Genomic DNA, 25324 nt, shown 5'->3' with positions numbered 1-25324 from the left:
TCACACTTGCCCCTTTGGTGCAGTCCTGAAGGGGGGGTAAACTTCTAGAGATGTTTTGTAGGAACACGAACCACACTACAAAGTTCAAGCGACCTGCCACAGAGGGTGCAGGTGGGATTGGTGCCTGGGAGGGCCCGATCCTGTCTGCCCCTTGCACTAACCCACCTGAGAGGTGGGCTGGAATGTAGATATTTGTTCCTCTGAAAAGAAAGTTCCCAGTTTGGAGGGCAAGGGAAGGAGCAGAGTTGGAAGCCAATGGCTTATGGGAGAGGATGGGACTGGTGGGACGTGGGCATGGTGCCCCCTGCCAGCCTAGCACCCAGGTCCGAAGCTGGAAAGGGGGATGATCCTTCTTCTTGGGCAAGGATAAACTGGCTTTAGGTGCTTGAGATGCAGAAAGCATCCTGGCCTGGTAGTTAGCAGTCCGCTCGTTGGTTTTTGTTGTTTTTTTTGTCTGGCTGAATGGATTTCTTTCTTCTTCGATAGCGCTCATCCTGGTGTGAAAGCTGGTCACTTATCATTAGGTAAAGAGGCTGGAGGAGATCTAGGGGTCGGGAGACGGTTGGTCAGAGGCTGAGGCAGGAGACATGGTGAAGATGCACAACATCCTCTCATGAGGCTTGGCCCGTCCATCCTGCTTCTGGGCTGAAACCATTCTCCCCTTGAACTCTGCTGAATTTTGCAGGGCAGAGCATTCTCCCAGGCTGGCAGAAAGCACTCACTGACGCCCAAGCAGAGTCTTTGACAGCTCATCACCAGGCAGTTTTGTGGGCTCGGGAGTCAGGTTATTTTTTAGCTAATGGCCTCAATCAGGAGGTTTTTTTCTGACCAAGTGAACTGCTTTCCGGTTTGAAAGCCAATTCTCAGGTGTTTGCTCACTCAGCTGTGCTTTCCAGGCAAAAGAACCCAAAGCAATTATGAAGATCGAACATCTAAACGCGACTTTCCAGCCTGCAAAAATCGGGAACCCACACGGACTGCAGATCACTTACTTGAAGGACAATAGCACAAGGAACATCTTTGTCTATCACGAAGATGGCAAGGTGAGAGCCCAGAGGTAACAAGGAGGGTTGGGTTTGAGGTCCTGGGGGCTGATGCTGCTCAGGGCCGGCCTGTGGCTCTGCCTGAGCTGGGAACTGCTGGGGGCGTGTGGAAGAGGTGGGGGTACAGGATGCACAACCAGTTTTTGGTGTGTTTGTCATGTCCTTCCAAGCGCAAAGGCTGGAAACTCCGTGTCTTCTAAATAATGAGGTGCAAGTGGAAGGAATTGTTGTTCCTCTGCTTGCAACTCCACAGGGACAGAGGCATTTTTTAAGGCAGGGTCCTCAGTGCCCGTAGGTGGAGACGGGGTGAATGGAGCAGTGAAAGGTGCAAAAGGGGAGCAAACTGGATTGTAGGAGAACTGAGGAACTGGCTGTTTCTCTGCCCACCTTCTACTTTATGAAATGCAAATGTGCATGTTTGTGTTGAGAGAAATCCCCTCAGATACCCTGGTGTCTCTGAAGGGAGGCATGAAGAAGAGGGCTCCTGCGTTTGGGGTGGTTGTTTGCATCGGGACAGCAGGACGTGGAGACCAGGGCAGTGAGGGGGTCCCAACACTCCTGGAGGGTCCCAATGTTGGGGGCCACCGTGAAGAGCGGTGACAGTCACTGTGTTGCCCGTGGGTCTTGTTGACACGTTCTGGTGTCCATGCAGAGAGCAGACCCGGGTGAGTTTGCATCCCACAGCCTTATCTTCATCTCTTTCTTTCCTTCCCCTGATGTTCGGGGCTCCCCATAAAATATCAGCAGCCCTGGAGCGGCCACAAAATCAGAGCCTAAAGCTGTTCACATGGCCCCCATGTTCCTTGGGCTGTCATGGTGCCTTCAGCCTTTGATGTTGCACCCCATTCAGTGCCCTGTCTGTCAGGTTTTTGGGGGGTGATCTCCCATGGACCAGAACGGCTGGGATTTGTGGGATCGTCTCGGTCCACAGCCCGTTCCTGGCTGTTCACCCAGGCATGGTGAGCCAGGCAGCCCTGTGCTCAGAGCTCTCACTCCTCTCCAGACTGTATATGCCAATAATGCCACCAAAACCCAAGATATTCTTCGCCTGTGGATGAGCAGAGCTGATCTCACCTGCGCTGCCGGCCGCAGTGGAGCCAGAGGATGCGGGGCCGTGCTGCAGAGGCTCAGTGCGGCTCCTGTGTGGTGCAGGAGGCCTGCCAGGAGGCAATTAGTGTGTCGGGGTTGGGTTAATTAGTGGCATCACCTGGGTTTGCACATGCACAGAAATGGGCACGTAATACGCATGCACACACATGCATATAAGTGTATAATAGACATATACGTAATAGATGAACGTGTGCCTGCGCTGCTGTATATAGATATTTAAAGGAAATCTCTCTCTCTGCCCTCTCTCTATATGTTTGTCTATAAAAAGAAAGCACTTAAAACTAGGCAGGGCTCTGCTCAGTGGGCAGCGGCACACCGCGGTGGTGCCTGGGTGCCTTCTGCTTGCTGCACGCACCGGGGCTATTGGCCGGGCTCCAGCTCAGCCTGCCCAGCCTCTCTCAGCCCCCAGCCCCACGGGGGGGGCTCCCAGAGTGACACCCCCCCTCCATCCGCCCTGCCCGGTGGGATGTGCAGGTCCCATGGTGAGGTATCTCTGGCTCGCTCTCGGGTACCTCCCCGGCCACAACTGAAACCGAAATAAGGAAGAGGCTCTTTCCCGTGAAAGCTGCCTCCCGCCGTCGAGCCCAAGTCTGGGCTTTGCTGGGCTTTGCTGCAGCGCAGTCAGGCTTTCACTGGGAGTTGGGCTTTTGGGGGGTTTAAAATGCTGAGCTTTCTGCTGGGGGCTGGTGGAAGGAGCATTCTCGCGGGTCTCATGGGGTTGCTCCTGCCTTCGTGTCGGTGGCTTGGCAGGACGCGCTCTGATGCCAGCTAATAACGCCCACCTTGAATTTATTTTGGCTTCCCTGAAATTGGGCTGCAAGAAGATGACCCCCCTGGGGTGGGCTCCCACCCTTTGGGAGCCAAGGCATCCTCAGGACTCACCCATGGTCTCCCACTGCCCTTGGCTCCCTCCTGTACCCCCCAGGAGCCCCAGGATGTCCGTGGTACCCCGGAGGTGCTGCCTCTCCCCGGTACGAAGCGCTCCAGCCTGATTTAGCCTCCTGCCTCGAATTTCTGGGGTTTGATCCCTCCCCACCTAATCCGGTCCCCGATCTGGCTGTCCTCCCACCAGGGCAGGATTTGGGGGGATTTTCCCACCGAGGATCTCGGCAGTAATTCAGAGCATCACGTGCTGCTCTCCGCTTGGCTCTTCTGCTGCAATACCCCAGAGGAAAGCGGGCTCATCTCTCGGGTGGGCTAATCCCACGTGTGCTTATTCAGCCCCTAAACCAGCTGGGAGAGCCCTGCCGCCCCACTGGCATTTGCTGGAGTAAGGCACCCGAAGGGATAAAAGACGGACGGATGAAACAGGTCACTGTGCTGCCGCCCCAGAGCTTCACGGGACGGGACAGCATCATGCAACACGGCTGGAGATGTTCCTGCATGACCTCGGGCCTGGTGGCTTCCTCAGCTCCTCGGTGTGTCCTGATGGCAAACGAGGGACTGAAACCAGCCCCAGCACCCTGCTCGAAATGGGCTTATCTGGGTGCTTTTGTGAGGTGGGCATCTAATAACAGCGGGCACCTGGAGGGGCAGGGCAGGATGGCGTGGGGCTGTGACCCTTTTAAAGGATGTTTTCACGGTCCCTTGTTAGGACTTGCCCACCACCAGATGTACTGAGGCACCCGCTGGAGCCAGAGACTGATCCTCTGCGTGGGCTGACAGCTCTATGGGGACTGTCCCATCTCCTGGAGGCACCTCAACTGCTGCTTCTTGCCAGGGTTGCCCCTCCTGAGCAGCCTTTATCTGCTCCCAGAGGTGGGAAAGCTGCAGAAGTGGATTTTCCCACCGCCCTGAGCTCCTGTATCTGGGGCTGAAGCTCCCTCTGCAGGACTTCTGGAAGGCTGTGGGGTGCTGCTGCCATCCCTGGGGTTACCGTCGCCCTCAGGAGGTGGGAAGGGAGACCTTATTGCCACCTTTCAGTACTTAAAGAAAGATGAGGACAATTTTTTTTAGCAGGGCCTGCTGCAATAGGACAAGGGGTAAAGGTTTTAAACTAAAAGAGGGAAGATTTAGACTAGATATAAGGAAGAAATTTTTTATGCTGAGGATGGTGAGACACTGGCCAGAGAGGTGGTGGCTGTTCCATCCCTGGAAACGTTCCAGGTCAGGTTGGACAGGGCTCTGAGCAACCTGGTCTGGTGGGAGGTGTCCCTGCTCATGGCAGGGGGTTGGACTGGATGGTCTTTAAGGTCCCTTCAACCCAAACTATTCTATGAGTCTAAGCTCAGGGATGGGCTGAGTCTCCAGGAAAGACCACCCTTTAGAGTGCAAACCAAGATCTTTGGATCTTCTCTGGACAAAACGCTCTTCCCTGGAGCTCCTCCTTTCCTGAGCCACCCCAGGAGCTTTCAGGGCTGGAAGAGGAAGCGTGGGGGACTGATCAGCAGCAGCAGAGTGGCTCATTGCCTGGGCTGCAGGGAGTGATGAGCAGGAGGGACGGTGAGAAGAAGCTGCATTTTTATCTGGGGTTGTCAGTCTGAGACATTGCCACGGCAGTGTGGGTGGCTCTGGTTGAGGATGGAGGCTGGAGGGACACCAAGGTGGCATGTGGAGGGGGAGGCTGCGGTGGCACTGCAAGCAGAGCAGGAGGAAGCTGGGAGCCTGGAAAAGCCACTTGCAAAGGTGCAGGCTTTTTCATTTCCTCTGCTTGCTCTGAGGCATAAATCAGCGGAAGGGATCTCTGCTAACGAGCTGATGAGATGACACCTTCCCATCTGAGAACACTGAGCAGATGTTGTTTTGCATCTCCTCGCTCTATCTGTGGTGTTGTTCATAATTATACACGCAGAAGAAAATTAGCAAAACTGAGCCTTCTGGCTTCGCGTACCCAGGTACGGGTTTGTGTAAGGAAAGGCGGTGCTGCCCCTTCCTCCAGCCACGGACGATCAATGCTCCAAGAAGCAATCGGCTGCTGGAGGCCAATGAAGGCTTCAGGTGCTTTTCTGCAGGGTGAACCCCTGTCGCGCATCGCGATCAAAGAGGAGACCCGTGTATGTACACAGAGGGAGAGCCATCCAGTTGGTGACTATGAAATACCAACATTTTAACATTACAGCTCATCGTTCGTTACCTCCAGCCGGGTTTGGTCATCGTTAACTTCAGGAGCCAATTCCTCTGGCTGATCCTCTTTGTGCTGCTCTCCGGGGTCTGCTTAGCTGCTTAGGGTAGGAAAGCGAGTGAGAAGTAAGTAGAACCTCTGACAAGGTCAGAGTTTTCCAGACCGCTGTTTCTCTGTGTCCCATTATGTTGGTTTAGGTTTTTTCCCCCTTCACCTTGAAGTAGATTAACAAAGCAAGGCATTTGAACGGCATCAAATGTTTGAACCACGGCTCAGTGTCCCGGTGTGGGCAGCTCTTACACCTGCCTTCCAACGTGCCGGTCCTTTGCCCACACCTTTCGACCACAGGGCAGTTATCTGAGAGATCCTCGTGCCCATCCCTTAAAATTAAGGTGGCATTTCTCAACAAAACCTTCAAAAAAGCATCCAGGGCAGCACAACCTCCATGGACCTCACCACAGATAAATTAATAGATGGCTTTAAAAAACAAATAAGTTATAAAACAACTATTTCAGAGGGAGAAAAGCCCACCAAAATTAAGGAAAAAAAAAAAAAAAAGAGATCTGTTCCTGCCAAGGAAAGGTAGAAGTGCCGGAGCATCTGGGAGCTGAGCTGGAGCTTCAGTATCACGCTGCTTGTCCCTGGAGGCCTCGCAGATACGACTGGTAGCAGGAGTACAGATATAAAGAGAGATTTGGCCACTCTTTTAGCAAAACGCTGAAATATGCTGCTAAGGCCTCAAAATGTGGGTGGAATTCAGGCGTTCCTCGCTCGTCCTGCTTGTGGCTGCGGAGGGGCAGGCTGCCGAGGTGTGGGGCTGCCTTTGCCCCCCGCTGAGCATTGCTTAGAGGGTCAAACTCAGCGCTGGGCTCCGTATCACAAATTGCTGATCTGATGCTGAAATCCTTCCCTCCGCAGAAAACCCCGTGGTGCAGAGCTCCGTGCGTGTCCTGAAGCCTGGGACAGGCTGGATGTTCCCCAGCCTTCGCCCGTTTGCTGCTCTCTTTTATGGCTGCATTTATTTATTTTTTAGGATTTTGCTAAACTGCGCTCTGTCGCTCGGGACAAAGTGATGGGAGGGAGGAAACGCAGCAGGATCCCGTTATTTTATGTGCAAACTACACAACTCCCGCTCACTGTGTTTTCTTTTCCTGTTTATTAGGAAATAGTGGATTGGTTCAACGCCATCCGGGCAGCGCGGTTTCATTACTTACAAGTGGCATTCCCTGGAGCCAGCGATGTTGACGTGAGTTTTTCTGCAGTTTGGGGTTTGTTTTTTTTTTTTGATTGTTTGTGGTTTTCTTTCCCCCCCCCTTGCTCATTTCTAGCATCTTGTTAACAAGCTGGAAGGCTTGGAGGGTGCTCCCTCCTTCAGCTCCTGGGCTGAGGTGGTGGTGGTGGGTGTAGAGCCCACGTGCAGCTCCTGCCTTGGAAACTGCGTGTGTGTGTGTGTGTGTGTGTGCGCACACGTGTTCACACTCCGAGTGTGAGTAACCCCGGCGCTGTCACGCGTACAGGAGCCACGAGTGTCCTTCCCAAAGGTTGTTGCTGGGATATTAAAAGCCGAAACAAAGGCTGGAAGGTAGAAAGGGTGGAGGCAGAGGCGCGCGGGTGCTGTGCCCGAGGCTCTGGGGTGGGCTCCAGGTCAAGGCAGCCGCTCTCATCAGTCTCTGTCTTGCATTTTCCGGGAGCTGGAACTGCTAATTGCGTTAGCTTTTGCTAATACAATAGTGGAGGCAGTATTAGGGCAAGCTGGCTGTGCTGCAGTTGTGTAACGTCACTGCTTGGGGTGGGGGGGGGTTACTCTCTGTTACCTCCCTGACTTTTTGCAGTTTAATTGATTACCTTCCTCCTGTTAATTACCTGGGAGGGGGCCAGGGCTGGCGCTGGGCTGCAGGGTGGCTCTGGCCCACGGCACCCCGGGGACCCCCAGGCCAAAGCCTTCGCGTCCCACCGACATCGGCCACCCCAAATCATCCCCATCCCTGGGGAGAAGAAGAGGGGTCCCACGGCTGGCGATCCGTGGCAGGAGGGACTGCAGACCATTTTCTGATGAGAAGTTAAACCAGGTGAACGTGAAAAACCGTGCGAGCAGCCTCATTAGCCAGCTGTAGTACAGTTGCTGTGCAGTGTATATTTTCTATAATCATGTCTCCCCCTCTCCATATCCTCTACTGCTGTTAAAGTTGGTTGGCACATCCTAATCGGATTGCCCCAAAAATCCTACAGACCTTAATAGAGTTGCTGTTTGTCCAGCGGTTGGTGAGAGGGTTGATACACTCACCCCCTGGCAGTTTCGGTGGGAGATAAGCTATTTATATGTTTGTTTATCATCTCCTTCACGTCAATTACTCTTTGGAGGAAACAGAGCGGTGTAGTGTTTAGTGAGGTTTAATTTATGACCTTGAAATACTGAACAGCCCATCACAGCATTCAGCCTGGGGAGACCTGCGTGGAGCCTGGGTGATGTACGCGAGGTAGCTCCGTTCTGGGTGTTGCCATCATTTACACCTAATTTATGATTCCTTTGCCCCGTTGGAGAGGTGCAAAGGCAGTAAATCTAAACAGGAGCCAGGTTAAGTGCAGGTAGAGAGGTATAAATTGCTCACCCCACCCTAAGGATGCCCAGCTCCCAGGGATCCCTCTCCGAAGGAGGCTTCGGGTCCCACCTGCAGGGTGGAGGAACCTCTCTGCTCCGAGGGTGATGAGCTCCTTGCTTGGCAAAGTGTCCTCAGCCCCGTCCCGGGAGCCAAACGCCAGGACTACGAAGGCTGTAGAGCCCTTCGCTGCCCACCAAGGAGGGTCCAAGGCGAAGAGGCTCCTGGGTCCTGCTGTGTGATTCTTTGGGCTGTTGTATTTTGGGGTGTCTTTGTATTTTGGGGTGTCTCTGCCCTCCAAGCGCACGCCTGCTGTGGGCAGAGTTGGGTGTTGCGGGAGCGCGGTTTGGCAAGCAGAGCCGTTAATTACCTGGTTAATTGAAAGGCAGGGGCGGGGGAGGCGTGCGGCCGGGCTTGTCAGCCCTGGTTTTGGTGAGACTCGTCGTCTTCGAAGAGGCTTTTAGAGGCACCTGCGAAGATCTCGCAGCGACGCTGCCTTGTTCTCACTACGCAGCGGTAAAAATGCCCCCGGCGCTGGTAGCTGTTGTCAGCAATACCTGCAGGAAGGGGGAGTGCACAGGCAGCGCCTGCTGACCAGCTTTTACGGGCAGATTATACTTCAGGGCTTGGGTGAGGAGCTCCCGCTGCGGCCGGTGGAGGAGCTGCCCCACCAGAGCTGAGCGGGGGGGGGGATTTGGCCCCGGGGGCTTCTCCTGGGGGCTGCGGGCTCTGCTGGTGAAGCGCTCAGAGATGCTTCGTGTTTCTGCCCCCACCTCTTCTGAGCACTTTGGGGGAGTGGGACCGGGTGGGCTGGGGGTGAGCTTGGCATGGGCTTTCCTTCAGGGACACCCCAGCTCCCTCCATCTGACGCTGCTCCCTTTTCTCTCCTCTTCGGCTGCTCCAGCTGGTGCCAAAGCTTTCTAGAAACTACCTGAAGGAAGGGTACATGGAGAAAACAGGGCCAAAGGTAGGACATGAAACGTTGCTGCAGTCCCTCTAAACGTGAGCCTTGCTCTGAACGGGGCCGAGAAGGTTCTACTGGTGGGACAAACCCTTCTTTGCTGGGGAGGCGAAGCCTTAACACCGTGAATGCCTTAATGCACTTTCTCCACCTGGAAGCAAACGTTAAAAATATCCAGACCCACCTCGTAGGGAACCCACACCCCCCCCCCCCGCCTCACTGCCCGCTCCTGCAAGCCCACCCGGAGGAGCTGGACCCTGCTGTGCCAGCTGGTGGTGGCCGAGAAGCCGCCTGTCCCCAACTCCCCCCAGCCCATTGGGCTCCTCCGAGTGCCCCGATACTCCCGGGTGGTCCCCGGTAGGCGAGGACCTGCGTTTGGTGTGTAATCCAGCATTTTTTTGTCTCTTCAGCAAACAGAAGGGTTTAAGAAGCGATGGTTCACCATGGATGACCGACGGCTCATGTATTTCAAAGATCCCCTGGTAAGAGGAAGGTGCCTGGGCTGTCTGCTGGGAATAGTCAATAATAATAATGATACTCCTCCTCCTCCTGTTACTACTGATGATGATGATGATGATGATGATGAGCAGTGAAGCTCAGGCAGGTGGGAGCACCAAGAGGGCACTGAGCCGTCACTGCTGGGTGGACCTGCCCGGTGTTCAGGGTGCTGTAGCCCCCCACACAGATACTCACCAAAAATGCTTTGGAAACCCTGGGGAGCAGCTGCTGACTTTTCTGCAGCTGAATTGAGGGTCCCTGGTGCTGGTCCCGTATCATGGGTGCCCCTGGGAGGAGCTGGAGCGGGGTTCCGTGGGGTGGCCCGTGCTTTGGGCGTTTGGCTGCTGCCCTTTGTTGGTGGAGGCTGTGGCTGGTGCAGGGTGAGCCGTGTCCCGGCCACCCCTCGGTCACAGCCGAGCTCTCCGCTGTGCCCCAGGACGCCTTCGCCAGAGGGGAAGTTTTTATTGGGAGCAAGGAAAACAGCTACAAGGTCCTGGAGGGGCTCCCGCCCTCCACGCAGGGGAACCACTGGCAGCACGGGATCACCATCGTCACCCCGGATCGGAAATTCCTCTTCGCCTGCGAGACGGAGGACGACCAGCTGGAGTGGATCACGACCTTCCAGAAAGTCATAAGCCGGCCCATGCTGCCTCAGGAATACGCAGGTGGGTTCGCTGGGCAGGGTGGGAGGAATTCCGCGCCCCCCCCCAGATGGAGGGAATCGGAGATGGATGGAGGGGGACAGGGGATGAGGGGGATGCATGAAGGGGATCGGAGACGGATGGAGGTGGATGGATGGAGGTGATCAGAGAACAGGGGGGAGATGGATGGAGGGGATCAGGGATGGAGAGAGGGGGATCGGGGATGGATGGAAGGGAATCAGGGATGGATAGAGGGGATTGAGGATGGATGGAGGGGATCAGGGATGGATGGAGGGGATTGGGGATGGATGGAGGGGATTGAGGATGGATGGAGGGCATCAAGGATGGATGGAGGGGATCGGGGATGGATGGAGGGGGATCAGGGATGGATAGAGGGGATCGGGGATGGATGGAGGGCATCAAGGATGGAGGGAGGGGGATCGGGGATGGATGGAGGGGGATCGAGGATGGATAGAGGGGATCAGGGATGGATGGAGGGGGATCAGGGATGCAGCAGCAGCGCTCCCTCACAAAAGCCCTACCCTGGGGGAGGGTACAAAAGCTGTCCAAGCAGAGAGGGGCTCACGCTGGGAGGAGGAGGAGGAGGATGGTCTCCTTCCCTCTTCATCACCTCCGATGTGATGCCCACGGTGCTGACCCACTGGGTCAGTCACCCAGTTATAGGGCTAATCGGAGCCGGGGAGCACCATCCGCGGGGGGGCTGTGCCGGGCGGTCGCCGCCTGCCAGGCCCTGTCCTGCTTTTAACTTTATTTTCTGTGGTTTTTCTCTTTCAGTGGAAGCCCATTTCAAACATAAACCTTAGCGGGGACTGGCTGGGCAGACCTGAGGAGTGAGCTTCTGTTTACAACACAACGTGGTTTTATTTGAAATGTTAAAATTAATGAATAATAATAATATTAATAACAGTAATAATAATAATACTTCCCTTTCCCCTCATCATTCACTTGATCATGTCGGAAACCAAGAAGGGCGGCAGCAAAATGTCGGAGAAGATGCTGATCCAACCTGAAACCTTGCTCCGCTGGGCGAGGGGTCCCTGTCACCCCCTGGGGGGGGGGGGGGGGGGTGTCCCACCTGGCCTCAGTGGGCTGGGGAGGACTCTTGGTGGCACATCTCGGGGGCAGATGGGGCTTTTCCCCACGAGCTGGTCCGTGGGGCTGGAGCTGAGCATCCCCCCAGGGAGCCGGGTGTCCCCGAGCAGTGACCTCCTGGTGGGACGCGAAGCACCAACCTGGGACCAGCCCCGATGGTGATGTGCGGAACGACCCCGCGGGGGGGGGGGAGCGGGGTGATGCCCTGCCCAGGCTCAAACGGGGTTTAGAAATAGAGGAAATCAGCCTCCTTGGGCTCGTTACCTGCTTAATGAAGGGCATGGAGCAGGGTTGCCCCCCCCCCCCCCCCCCCGGCAAGGTGGCCCTGCGAGGGGATGGGGGCCACCAAGCCACGAGGTGACACCAGGGGAGCAAAGTTCCCGTTTCATGGGTTTCACCCCATTTGGGAAGCCCGGGTTGGTGGGGGAGGGGACAATGGGATGTTGCTTCGCTGGATTGGTGGGTGCACTTCCCCCCCCTGCCCCCAATAATTGTCTTAATTTTTTTTTGACCTTTTTTTTTTTTTTTTTTTTGCCAAAAAAAAAAAAAAAAATGCTGCTTGAAGTGACGTTTCGGCGCTGTGTTGAGCACTGTAATTCCTGCGGGCGGGGGGGCTGGGACTTGCACTCCAGGTGCTGGATTTGTACACACCCCCCCCCAAAAAAAATAAAAAAAATAAAAAAAATAAAATAAACCCGAGAGCTTTCCACCCCCGTCCCCCCCCCCCCGGCGCGTGCGTTGGTGTGTGTAACCGAGAGCATCCCATCGGCTGTGTGCGTGCCTCCTGTCCCTGGTGACACCACTGTGGTACTAAATGTCATTCCAACCAATAAATGATGATGTCCGAGCTGTGGCCGTGTGGTGCTGGGGCTGGCGAGGGACAGGGACGAGGTAAAACACCTGCAGACACGAAGGTGAGGGTGTGGGGAGAGCCCTGGGGGGACAGACGGACACGGGCCACCCCCAGGGGACACCCCCAGGACCCTCTGTGTGTACATACCATGTAAATATATTTCATGTAAACCACACACCCCTATTTATAATATATAACATAATATATATAATACTGCCTTGTGTATACGTGTGTATTATATAGTCTACATCGTACCTATTTTATATATACACCTATATAAATTTCATCTTTTATCGCTATGGATGCACACACATACACAAAAGATAATATTTTTCTTGGGCCTATAGAAAGAAATCCTGTTGACTGTTCAGACACAACCATAAACTGCGCACAGCAGATAGAAGTGTAAGGTATAATACACTTTGCGTGTATATGAGCCTAATGTAGTTCATACGAGCACATATACATATGCACATAGGCGTGCGTATATGTAGCCATCATTAGACATATACAGTTAACTTACAAGTATATAAGCTAAATGTATTTCTTACATGTTTGTATATGTATAGAGGCATTTTTTTATCATTGCAGATTTAGAAAATAATTATATATTATATACACATGTGCATGCTTTTTATATAGGTACATAAATAGGGGTGTGTGTGTGTGTATATATATATACACACACACACCCCTTTATATATAGGTATATATAAGTACAAAGTACATAATTATACATATATTTATATTATAAATTTAAGAAAAATATGTTGCATATAACCGTACCTATATCCACATGTGTACGTCTATGCCTAACTACAGATAGGTAATTAATTTATATCAGAAGCATTTATAAGTATGTTTTACACCCATACTGTCGCTCACATACTTACGCAAAAGCCGAGGCGCGCCGGAGGGAACAGCCCGGGCTCCTTGGTTGTGTTTATGGCTGGCTAGAAAGATTGTGTGTGCGCGTTTCATTAATATTATAAATTATAAAGCATAACATTATTTCTTTATAAATTATTACACACACAAAAGGCTGTTTATATATGTGTGTATATATATTTTAATATATATTTCACACACCCACATTCTGTATACACGGCTGTAGTGCTGCGCATCAAAGCCACCCACTCCCCCCCCAACACCCCATCCCACTCTGCCTGTAACAGCCTGCAGCTCTAAGGCCTGGGTGACCCTCGGTCCAATACGCAGTGCGGGGAGAAAAACACCAAATAAAGTCCAATCTGTGCTCTTCAAACTCACACAACACCTCACCGTCACCTTGCCTGGTATAAAGTGTTTATTTGAGACTTCACAATTAACACAAAGTCTTTCTTTTGATGCCTTTTCTTTTTCATACAGTCAATAGATTTGTGTTAACCCCTCCCTCCCCCATGCATGATTGCTGTTTATTAATTAATCTAAGCCTTTTTATTCTCACCGTGAAAAAATAAAGCGTTTCCCCCCCCTTTCATCCGTGGGCTGTTACACCGACACCCGCTGGGCTGCGTTCCAGGAGGAGATGCAGAATGGCTGTTCCCTACCCCTGGGCCTGAAGTTACTCCATTATTTATCGATTTATTCTTTTTTTTTTTTTTTTTTTTTTTTTCCTTTTTACAGAAAGTGTTAAATGAATCAATCACCCAAGAAAAATAAATATATGGTAAAGAACCAGAAGTTCTGCAGTATCCCTTCCCTTTCCAGGCAGCTGCGGTTCCAACGCATACGGCTGTGTTTGCTCTAACCTGGCGTATGGTTGGGAACGCGCGCTCCATCTCTCCCAGAGGAATACAGCCACCAGCCTCATTTTTTTATACCTAGGCCAGAGAGATCCACAGGGAAGCCAATTACCTACGTCCCACTGATTGGCTTTTACTGGAGAGCAATTAAATCTTGTGCTTTTCGGGCAGCGTGGGCGGCGAGGGCCATACTCACGGCAGCGAAGGCCGGCTCTGGGAATCGCCGGCTCTGGGATGTGCAGCTCGGATCCGGGCTCCTCGGGCGGGTACTTTTGGCACCAGCCTCGCAAAGAACGTTATTCAACGGATCCCTCTGCCTTCCCGCATCTTCCTCGGAGGCGGCAGAGGCTTTCTCGTAACAGGGATGGCATTGGGTAAGGCCGTGAGGTACGAGCCCCACGATTCTGCTTTATGCAATTGCTGTGCAAAAGGGAATACTGCGTCAGAAACCGGAGAAGACCAGATTTTAATCAAAGTCAACAGCCGCTGTATCGGAAACCTGCTAACAACTGCTCCCATTGCTTCGTTTGGCTACTTTTTGTCTTTTTGTTGGTTTCTTCTTTCTTTTTTTTTTTTTTTTTTTACATAAATAATATAGACCAAACATTATAAACATTTCAGCAACCATTTCTAAAAGACCGGAGGAGCCCTTTTAGGCGCCAAGAAACAACCGCAGGATTCAAATTCCAAAACTGTCTTTGGAGTCATCGAATCACCAGATTTACACGGCACCCGGAGACGACACCACTCAGTCGAGCTCGATGGGACTGCTGTCTTCCTGCCCTTCCTCCGTGTCCTCATCCTCTCCAGTTCCCATCAGACTGTTTAAAAGATTTCCTAGAATAAAACACAGGGCAGTCAAAATTGCCAGTTTTACATTTTCTCATCTCAAGAACTTTTAGCTATACTCCTACCGCCCTGATAGGGCGCAGATTTCAATCATGAAAAAACCCTATTTATTTGTTTATTTTTTTAGTACTCCCATGCTGGTTTCCATTAAGAATTTATTGTTTGGGGAAGCTGCATTTTGATACTTTTCCTCCTCTAAGAGCGCACTGGAAAAACTCCACTAAACTCACATACTTATGGGCTGTAGCTGCAGCATGAGAGGAAAAAACAACCCCAACTAAATGAGGAAGGAGAGACCTGCAGCCAGGAAACTGTCAAAACCCAGCAATGCTCTGCATCATGCTCTAAATGTTGGAGGCATTTATGCATTCTCCCTGTTTTATTCGATTTAAAGATGCCTGAATTACTGAGAAGCTGTATCATACGGGATCTACGATGTCACGTTTTTCACAAACTTTGGGTATCTGTGAATTGACATTTGCAGGTAAAGCTTCCAGTCACTTTCCAAACAGAAAAGCTTTAGTCCTCAAGGAAAAACATTCCATTTTTATAGAAGTAATCCCGTTCAATTTGCCCACATTTTATATTCAAGAGCCAGGAATCGAGGGCTGAATTTCTCTATTGCCTTTCACTTCTTGTAGAAGGGCAGTATTGATTTCAGAACTTCTACTTTGGGAACATTCATTTCATACCAGCACTGGTTAGATCTCTGCCAAAGTCCCAGGCTTGGCTTAAGGAAAATCAGCCGCTCAAGTCTGAGGAAATGAAGCCTTAACACAAACAAGATTTTTCTTTACATTTGGAATTTATGCCATAATGTCAAAAATTAACCCTATGAGTCATTTACATGCTTCTGCCCTTCCTAAAGATGGGAAGTCTACAAATTAATTTCACATGCAACCAATTAATCTTGTATTTTACAGCAGGGACTGCTGCTACAGGCTATGAAAACACTGATATATGGGTTAGAACATGACCTGTTTCCAGCACAGCCGTTGTATATAAATTACCAGCCCAAACCTCACCTAGTAACCCTCCGTAGGACGATGTCTGCTTGGGGGGAACACCAAAGAAAAGCTGTCCTATTCTATCGAGGTACTGCAACGACACAAGGGGAAGAACAACATCAGCAACTTCATTTCCAGGTGGAAATAGCACAGGCGGCACTCACACCGCACAAGCTAGAGCCAACTCCTGTGTGCAGTCACAAAACAGGACACGATCAGCTGTTATTTAACTAATTCTGTGGGTTAAATGCTGTTTGCAGCCAGGAGTAACTCACCTCATTATACATGGGGTCTCTTTTCAGTGAAGGTTGATACTGTTCACACAATACTGTAAATACTGTTAGTTTTCCTCTGGAAAGGAAACAACCAGAATTGTAATTTCAGTAACAACCGAAAAGGAAACTGAGAACAACGGGAGAAAAATCAGACTGTACCCATCAACCGCCAACAACAGAAACCAGATGAAGTTTAGCAGTGGTTGGACAAAGGGCGGACCCTTTTCTATCGAAGGGTGTTTCTGTGTGTACGTCGTGAAAACAACTGATGCGCTGGTCTTATTTTTCAAGCAGAGAAACCTGCAAAAGGAAACAGAACAGGACAAGTTAAAAATAAAAGGCGGAGAAGCAGTTTTACATGCAGAGAGAAAAAGGGAAGCCAAACGCTTGACAAACTCTACTTCATTTGTGCATAGAAACCATCTCAGGATTAAACTGATGGCAAAAACTAACTGGCAGAGCTCTTTGGCAATGGTTTGGCCATCAGCCGAGGAAGGGGAAAAATCACTACTAAACCACATTGTGGAATAAACAGGTTGGGAGGGAGAACAGACTTTAAATATTAACGGAATGAGTTTAACCAAGATCTAAGCAGATTGTGTACAGGACGGTTACTGAAAGACGGCATCAATTAAATCAAAATGTGGAAAGACTGGCCACCATGTAATTCAGATTAAACGTGACATTGCATTTACTTGTCCAGAGTTACTACGATGAGGTAAAAACTTAATTAAAGACCTCTCTCCTGCCCCCATCCACTCCCAAACACATCTCCTCTCAGTACGTTATTTGCCAGTGTCCGACAACTCTGCTGTTCCATTAGCACCATCTCAGAACAACCTGGCAGCAGATCACTGAGAAGCTTGTCCCACACGTCTAAGAGTCTCAGCACAAAGCTACCCTTTGGGCTGCCCAGCCGCGTGTCAGCAGTTAAAGGATCGATTTCCTAACCTTTGTTCGGGTCCAGTTAATTTAACTGGCAATCTCTGCAAGTCCCAGAGGCCTAACAAGAGACTTTACTGGGACAAAAGCTGCCAGCGAGCCCTGGGAAGGCTGCCATGAGCTGTGTCATTCTCGGTGGCCTCCAGTTCTGCACCCTCACACGGGCAAGGGCATCGGGCCCTTCTGCCAGCAATTACTGTCATTAGAGTATAGACTGCAATGTAAGAGGATTTAGTGCAGTATTTGAGCTATAGGCCAGTGAAGGATGTGGCTGTATAAATACTGAAAAAATAATCTCTTACTGATACCTTCTCCCCAGAATTTCGCCCCCTCTCCAGAACAAAGCCCCATAAAATTGTTTAGGAGTCCTGCGTGAAGGATTTTCTACAGCTCAAAGTCACTGCAGTCTGTATCAGCCGGCTAGGGAAAGCAGGACAGATCCGAGATGACAGCTCACTGCTGCCAGGAGAGACAGGCTTGCTCTCACCTCCTCCCTCTCCCCCAACACCTCCTCGCTCCCCAACTTCCCGCTGCACAGCCCTGTCTCCACCTCCTCCTCAGGCTCCTCCACGAGCTGCTTTCCCTTGCCGAAGAAAGCCATCAGCTGATTAAACACAGTAAAATTGGCTTTGTCAACCTCAATTGCACATGAGCTCTGCAAAGGCACATCAGGGCTCGCATTCCCACCTCCTACAAGATAAATGCCTGAATTAAATGAAAGCCACCAGCAGCTCTGCAGACCCAGAAGGGTCGTGCTGCTGCTCCCAGCCCAGGGTGACCTGAGACAAACCATGTCTCAGGACAAGGAGCCGGAGAGCAAGCACCACGCTAAAGGTAAATATAGAGCCTGCTTAGGTCCAGGCCCGGTAAGGACATCAAGGTAAGCTCTAACTAGGCATAAAGTGGTGTTAACAAAGCTAAGAATTGTGCTTTCAGGGTCAAACAGATTACCTTAATTCTTCAGGCAATTAACATGCTTTCAGGTTTCGACCTTAATCCGTTATTTGTTTTTCTCTCTCTCCCAATGTGACCAATTCAACACACCAGTTTTGAGATGTTTTTTTTCCCTGTTGTTACCACACAAAGAGAGTTTCAGAAGCTCTGGCCAGTTTAGTTCGAAAAGGACACATGGTTAACCTCCAGTTATCACGATTAAATTAGATTGGCCCCAAACACAGCATCGTCTCAGCAAAACAGTTTAAAATCCAAGTCGAACACCTACTGTAGTACTGCCTGTGCTACAAACATGTCCACCTCACTGCGGTAGCCCCTGGCCGAGGAGTACTCCACTAGCATATTAGCACATCCTTCGCCATCTGTGGAGTGCAAGAAGTGATACCGAGATTCACTATAGTTTTGCTCTATAAAAGGAAAAAGAAAATGGCTTTTAAGAAATCGGTTCATCGTACCTGAACGTAAAAACAAATTTGTTAGGCTCGTACACTACAGCGGGTAAAAGGACAAGAGCTACACACACCGTATATAAGCAAGACAACAAGCAAAAAAGAGAGTGGGCTTTTTTGTTTATATGTTACAGACAATTTATAAAGCGAGATAATAAATATGTTAATCTAAATACATTTGATTTAAATAGAATTTATTCAATACACCCACAAAACACAGCTACCAGTGGGACAAACAGCTTGAGCTGTGGTGCTATCATTTGATCTAACTGCACGTTGGCACTTCAGGGGCTGTCACCAGCGCTCAGGAGAAGAATCAAGAAGTTCCACATTAGACCACGTGTACCAAGAAGTCAAACAGCACCTTCTTTCTCAGTGCACAGAAAGAAGGCATTCCCTATTTTTAGCTTAGCCCACTCTCGCTATCAAAATTAAAATTGCTTCCTTATGTTGAAGAGAACAGCGATTGTACAGGAAAAAAAGGTGTAAGAAATGACAACGACTTGTTAGAACTTAACTCAAAGCAAAGCATCCTGCAAAATCCCTGCAATGACAAATCAAACCTGGATAGCTGCTAATTTTTTGGGATTTAAAAGCTTTGTTTTAGAAATCTGAGCCTTTTCTGATGAAACTCTCAAAAACTACAGACTGAGAAAATGTATGTATTTTGCTCTTGGAAAGAACAGTGAGCAGATGGCTGCAAAATGGGGATTGTCACTTGCAGGATGCAACCATTTCTTATCCTAATCGTATCTCAGCTTCTCACTTAAATGCTCAGAGGAAAATCCCCCCTTTCTGGCTGGAAGCAGCCACAAGCTAATGTAAGTCCCAGGGGAACAGGCACGGGATTGCCATAGCTGGAATGTTGACCATTGGGTCAGGATTGTTATGTGAAACCACCATCATCACTTTGCAGCTACTGAAAAATTTAAAATAAACAAACAACCACCTCGCACACTTATTAATTCAGGAGAAACCACAGGAGAGATGGCATTTATTCAACTGTTCTCATTCACCTTTGCTATGTTTTGAACATAAGACTATAAAAACTGGCTATCGTCCGCAATTAAAATAACTATTTAGTGCATTTTTGGTTTCTCTTACACCCCATCACAAGTGACAAAATCCCACAAAAATCAAAGGCAGTGGCATTCATTCTGGAATAAACCTGCTGGTCAATCTCTCAAAAAATACCCAATTGGAGATCCACAGACTGTTTTGGGTGCTGGGCGATAGATTTCAATCTTTTTCAGGTTTATCCAGGATTTAAAACCAAAAAAAACCCCACAATAGAAGAGTTTTGTGCCCCAGCGATTTTCCTCCTAATGACTCAGTCAAACTCCCTCAACGTCTAAAGGATCAGCCTCCCTTTTACAGAGAGCTTTACAGCAGTTGGGTTTTGCACTAATATAGAGTTACAGCCCCAGATTTTTTTTGTTAGTAACATGAAGCTGAAGTTACTGCAAAAATCAGGCAACAGCAGAACTCAATCCATCATTTCCATCTCAGCTTCCTTAGATTATTCCCAAAATAGATCTCCTACAATATCATACTTCCACCATTTTCCAAACAAAATGCAGAAAAGCCAGTTGATTTTTCTTACCTTTCCACAGGGTAATCGCTAGTAACTGGTGTAGTTTTGGATGTCCAAGTTTTCCTGATCCCCCACTAGACCATTTTAGTGCTCTGGATACAAAAGCCACTCTTTCGGGAGAATTCGGATCCATTAAACTAAACAATTTAGCCAGGTTTTCTAGAAGCAATAAGATTCACAAATATTTAGCATTAACAGTGACAGGATGAATTGCTGCTTCTAGTGCATCTTTAAGCTATGACATTTAAGCTAAAGTGCTGTTGTTATCGGGAACCTGTTATTCTCTAGTAAAGCTTTCTCCCAGTCCGTTTTTACGCCACGTGGGAGGATGGACAGGAAGGATTTTGGGTTTCAAGGCCGTTAACAGCGGTCACGGTGAAGCGAAAGCACACGCGAACACCACCAAACCCAGCGCAAAGGTCACCTCACCTAAAAGGTCATCGGCCACTTTTGCATCCGATTTCTCCAAAGACTCCAAAACCAGCATGGACAGATCCGCAGCGCTGTTTTGCTACAAAACAGACACACACGGGTAGTGAGGAACGTATCAGTACAGGAAAGCAGCAACCAGAAGTTTGTCAGAGGCTGATTTAATACTTTTACCGGCATCTACAGCACAGTGTCAAGTCTCAGCCTTCCCTTATAAAATAATTATAGTAATTTGATGGCATGAGAAGAGAAGGCTCCAGGAAAGCAAACCAAATGTGGTTACGATTATTGTTTGGATGCTCAAACACTTCTGCTTTATGCTCCAGCTTGGCATAATCCTCCTTAGTGGAGAAAGACTCAACAAAGAGATAAAATAAAAGATTACAAAGCAATTACCCCAAACGTTTACCACTAAGAATTCACCATTCATCACTTGGAATCTTGGAATAACAATTCCCCACCCCCCCACCCCCATGAAACACGTGACTTACCTGGTTATGGCTGAAGAACAGCAAAGCCCCTGAATACATTAATTCTCTTGCTTCTGCATGTTTTCCTTGTGACATATACCTGAAAACAACACCAAAGCCTTGATAAAAAACAGCACTAAGTTGTGTACGCTTAAAGCTACTTACATTTAAAGGATTAAAGATCAACAAAATTTAAAATAAAGGCAATAAGGGATATATTTTTAAGTCAGGTTAGTTTCAATAATGATGTAACTTTAACTTCAAGCTACAATTTGTTTTCTGCTCCAGACTTGATGGAATACAAGCAGAGAGTGTAAGAATGAAAATCCGAGAGCTTCAAACCTCATTTGGGTTGAAACAAAGAAAAGTAAACGATCCCAGGAATTCACCTGAGGAAGAGACGCCAACGCACTGAGCTGCACCGCGCAGACCGTCACATCAGAGCCTTTACCAAAACAAAAGCCATCACAGTGACAGCTTTTGGGACACAGCCTGTGCAGCTCGCACACCCCAGCCCTCTCCTCACTGATGGCTCCCTTCCCTGGTTTAAGTCTCTCTGGCCGCTACCGCTCTCTGCCAGGGGACATCAGCCACAGACTCGTCCTCTGCTGAGCCAGAGTAACTGGGCTCTGACGGCACAAGAGCAGCCAGCAAGATTTACCACGCAACACCTTACAGTCACCAATTCACAACAGGAACAAGTCTGGCCTCGCAAATGTAACGCTTCCAAACACACCCGCTGCAGCCTCCACCTGCTCCATTTAAGAGTTAACCACGAAATGAAGAATAAAAGGATTTGTTCCCAATGGTTCCCTCAAGAGCAGGAGCCTCTTACCACGGTGCAGTGACTGCAGCCTCCTGCGCGTCGTCACTATCGGTAACTAAGGGTCTTGGATAGTCTCATCTCTAGATTATAAACACATCTCCTATAAAAGCAATTAAGGTGTGGCAGCAATTAGAGTTTCCAATTTCCATTTCCAATTTCTTAACTGCTTCTCAAGACGCGTTTTCCGAGTAGTTCATAACAACAGTCAATACCAAGAAGAGAAGACGCCGGTTCTGCCACGCTGCTTTAGTACCTGCAATATTTGTTTTGTCCCCTATGACACCTGGCCGTGCCCTGCTCCCGGTTCCCCCCTCTGCTCCCACAGCGGCCAGGCCCCCCCAGTGTCCCCACGGGTGGCTCCGGGAGCAGTGGGACAGTGTGGGCACGGAGGGGTCACACTAACCCAAGCGACAACGAGCAACGGTGGATCCCAAAAACTCCTGTGCTGCGGGTAAGACTCCCGTCACACGTGGCAGTCCCGGGGACAGGTCCTACTGGTAAAATCAGCTCAGACAACAAACAAGGGAGGGGACGTTCCTGCCGTCCTGCTCATCCCCTGCCCCAAACCACGAGGTCTTTCATCCAAACCAGCACAACCGCAATAATGGACAGCACTGAGTGGGGGGGTGTGTTTCGAATAAGCAGCCCCAACAATTGAGATTTGCAATCCCCGCAGTAAATGCCCCGCGTGTCAGGCAAACGGATCGGCAGCTCCTCACAGCCACATTTGCTTCTAGGCATTCGACTCCGAATCTCAGCCTGGATATGCTCCCACAAATTCTACTTTCAGTATGTTCCCAATGCTACTTGGGAGCTCCTAATCTGGGAATTATTACAGCAGATACCAAAAGATGCTGAAAACAGCTTTACAATACCAAATCCATTTAAAAGAGTTGGAGTGCTTTCTTAAAAAGAACTTTTATTTTAAAGGTTTTTTAATAAAAATATTCATGACGTTGATCTAAATGGCATTTAGAATGAGAGAAATCCTGGAACAGATTGTTCATACCAGGAAAAGTACCTGCAAGCATCAGGAAAGCAGATGCCAGTGTAACTACAACAGGGATGTTAAAGTTGGAAGCTGGACTCTGCCACCAACTCATGAACAGAGCTCAGCCCGTACAGCGCCGCCCGGCACCAGCGTTCCCGGCCGGAGGAGCCCAGGACTCGCTGCTCGGGGTCAGGCAGGAGCAGGAGTTTCCCACCTGCTCCCGGGATCTCAGGGCAGGATAAGGAGTCTGCAGGAAGAGGCTTATGATAATCCTTCCCTCTCCGCTGCTTCCCCTCCTCCACGCTCACACACGCCTCAGTTTATGATTCCTGAAGCTCTGAGTCAGGATTCAACTTTAACACACAACTCAGGACGGAACAGACTAATGTTTTACAGGCCGCCGTTGTTTACAACAGGCAGGCACTGGCTACCCCAATTACAATTCCGCAGCTGAGATCATCTCACTCCGGGCTGGTGTGTAGCTGGAAAACTGCTGACATCTAACACATCTAACACCCATCTTACAGAGGGCAGGCAAGACTTTCCGGGACTCTTTTTTGGCTTCAGTGATTTTTCCAAACCTCATTACATTTTCTGCCTAGAAGGAAACCCTCCTCCTTGCTATGCAAATGTCACCTTTTCATTTAATTGAGCACCTCCTCTCCCTTGCATTTAAAATGGAAAAGGCAGGATCTTTGATTCCAAATTAATTCAGGGAGGCTTAGGCAAAGTATGGGAGTTAATACATTGAGGAGACTGGATGAGAAGTGACCTGCTGAGCCAAGCCACCTCCCGCCACTGCCGCCATCCCATCACATAATCCTTACTATAAAATAGGCCATGCTTTATCTTACATTTAGATTTATTTTCAAACACAATTTAAGTCTAAAGGTCTAGACGCTGCCCTCGCTGATCCCATCAGAGGCTATGGCAGAACACAACTGCTTTAATTTAGCAGTGCTTGGCACTAACAGTGCAGGGCAGGACGTCTCGTGCACGCTGGCAGCAGCAGTAGGGCTGGGCACCAAGGACCCTCTTCCCCACATGCCTGGCCACCATTTTTCTGTGGATGCCCACAGGCCCACTCCCATTCCCCTTCTGGGGACAGGTGACACATACGTGAGGTACCCAGACTCCAAAGGTAGTTTTCCCACCTGCCCTCTCTCAGCAGCACCACAAATGAACAAAGCTGGGACCAACTGAGGAAGCCCTGGAAGAAATACCTTAATCTGTGCCCCTGCAAGCAGGGATCTGCATCGAACTGTCTGCATCAGAAGGGACCTTTCAGATCATGGGGTCCAACCATCAACCTAACACTGACAAACCCACCACTACCCCATGTCCCTCAGCACCACGTCTGCCCGGCTTTTAAATACCTTCAGGGACGGTACATTTTAAATTTTGATGAAAGGGTGACCGCTGCAGTGCATGTGAAAAAATAAAAATAATCTAAAGGAGTTTTGCAATAAAAATAAGGTTTCTGATGACATCACAGGCAGTGGTAATATTTCTGAATAAATGCCCAGGCCTGCTCTACTGAGCCACTGCCACGCACACAAATATTACACCAACTAGAATCTATTCTAATAAAACTCCTCCGTGCAGGCGACTCCTGCCCTCCCGGGAGCTGCCCCTTCCTCAGAGTGGTCCCGGAGAGTGACCTCCGTGCAGCAGGGTGGCCCCGTTCCCTGTTCTGAGCATCAACCCGAGGCCTTCAAACACTGGAAGGGTTTTACCCCCCCGGCAGCCAGGCTGGCGTTTAACACAAGCTGAGGCCGTTAGGGAGGCTCCGGACGGCCCCGGAGCCGGGAGAGGCGGCGGGCCAGGCCCCGAGCCCCAGGGGACTGTCGGGGGATGGCGGTCCGCGGCCGCCCCGCCTGGCGGGGGGCTCATTCGGGCCGCTAAGAGACGTTTGGGGACAGGGGACGAAATTCAGTTCTATCCGCGATGGCGACTAGCGTGAGGCGACGCAGCCTCTAGCGCCCGGGCCGGTGCCCCTCCTTCAGCCGGGCCTGCCCGGGGTTCACCTTCAAACCCCGGCGAGCGGCGGCTCCCCGCGCCGCCCCCCAGCCCTCCCGCACAGCCGCCGCGCCCCTCCGGCGGCAGCCGAGCCGGGAGGAGGCAGGGAAGGAGCGGGAGCAACCCGCCGGCCGCCCGCCGCCCCCAGACCGGGCCCGGGCCCAGCTCGGGCCGGCGCCGCTCGCCCTACCCTCGGCGGCACGTACCCGCCCCACCCCGCCCCCCCGCGGCCCAATGAGAGAGCAGGAGGCGGAGATGGGCAGCAGCGGCGGCCAATGGGGAGCGGGGCGTGTGCGCGGCGGCAGGGCCGGCTGCGTGGGAAGGCTCTGGAAGGCCGTGCGGGGGAGGGGCAGGGCGGCGGGCCGGGCCGGGCCCTACCTGAAGAAGAGCGTCCGGTACATCTGGTGCGCCTCGTAGTAGTCGCCCTTCTCGACGCTGGCCCGCAGCTTGCCCTCCACGCGCTGCACGCCGCCGCGGTTCCTGCCGCCGCCTTTCGCGGCTTCCTGCTCCGCCGCCATGATCGCCGCCGCCATCAGCGCGGAGGAGGGAGGGGGATAGGGAGGCGGAGTGCGCAGGCGCAGGCGGCCCCGCGGCGGCCGCGCGCCCGGCTTCCGCCCGCTGCGACGGCGGCCGGCGAGGGTCAGGCGGCGCGGCCGCGCGCGGCGTCACGTGGCCTGGGGTGGTGGGGGGGAACCGCCTTACTCCTCTCAGGAGAGGGCGGGAACGGGAGTAATTAACCCAAGGCCCGCGTCAGAGCCGGGCTGCTGCGTCAGAGAGTGGGACATGGAGGAAGGAAAGGGGAGCAGAGTCCTGCTGGGCGGAGTCGCTGTGTCCTCACAGAGAAGGGTGAGGAAGCGGGGTTAAAAAAAAAAACATCCCCCAAAAAACCCCAGAAAA

At 50.8% G+C, this 25324-nt stretch overlaps 2 protein-coding genes across 4 annotated transcripts in view; one reads left to right on the top strand and one right to left on the bottom strand.

Annotated features, from left to right (window-relative positions):
* The window catches only part of ADAP1 (ArfGAP with dual PH domains 1), a 57850-nt gene extending 47115 nt beyond the window's left edge, over positions 1-10735 (top strand). For both annotated transcript variants that reach the window (XM_074158332.1, XM_074158333.1), the window contains 6 exons: positions 897-1043; positions 6377-6460; positions 8716-8778; positions 9183-9254; positions 9707-9935; positions 10707-10735. In XM_074158332.1, the coding sequence (XP_074014433.1) occupies positions 897-1043; positions 6377-6460; positions 8716-8778; positions 9183-9254; positions 9707-9935; positions 10707-10735 (624 nt within the window). The remainder of the gene's footprint in view (positions 1-896; positions 1044-6376; positions 6461-8715; positions 8779-9182; positions 9255-9706; positions 9936-10706) is intronic.
* A 2432-nt stretch (positions 10736-13167) lies between these two features.
* On the bottom strand, positions 13168-24971 carry GET4 (guided entry of tail-anchored proteins factor 4). Of its 2 annotated transcripts, none has more exons than XM_074158398.1 (9): positions 24806-24971; positions 20613-20691; positions 20122-20203; positions 19702-19851; positions 17918-18056; positions 15913-16053; positions 15754-15829; positions 15497-15569; positions 13168-14459 (listed from the first exon to the last, which is right to left on the bottom strand). In XM_074158398.1, exons 1-9 carry the CDS (start codon positions 24958-24960, stop codon positions 14371-14373), a joined length of 984 nt encoding a protein of 327 aa, XP_074014499.1. In that variant the 5' UTR covers positions 24961-24971; the 3' UTR covers positions 13168-14370. The 2 variants fall into 2 exon arrangements, with proteins under 2 accessions (XP_074014499.1, XP_074014500.1); XM_074158399.1 differs by having other exon boundaries at positions 17918-18011; positions 24806-24960.
* Between the last annotated feature and the right edge of the window lie 353 nt (positions 24972-25324).

The sequence above is a fragment of the Numenius arquata genome, chromosome 14, assembly GCF_964106895.1.
Source record: "Numenius arquata chromosome 14, bNumArq3.hap1.1, whole genome shotgun sequence".
Taxonomy (NCBI): Eukaryota; Metazoa; Chordata; class Aves; order Charadriiformes; family Scolopacidae; genus Numenius; species Numenius arquata.
Note: the sequence above shows the minus strand (reverse complement) of the source record. Positions and strands in the feature narration are given on the sequence as shown.

Excerpts from the sequence above, each read along its gene's own strand:
- GET4 (XM_074158398.1), bottom strand. The coding sequence starts at position 24,960 with ATGGCGGCGGCGATCATGGCGGCGGAGCAGGAAGCCGCGAAAGGCGGC. Across the intron at positions 15,570-15,753 it reads GAGACCCCATGTATAATGAG|TACCTCGATAGAATAGGACA; the intron begins GTGAGTTACTCC and ends GTGTCGTTGCAG. Across the intron at positions 14,460-15,496 it reads GTCCTACGGAGGGTTACTAG|GAAATCTTTTAAACAGTCTG; the intron begins GTGAGGTTTGGG and ends GTTTTATTCTAG.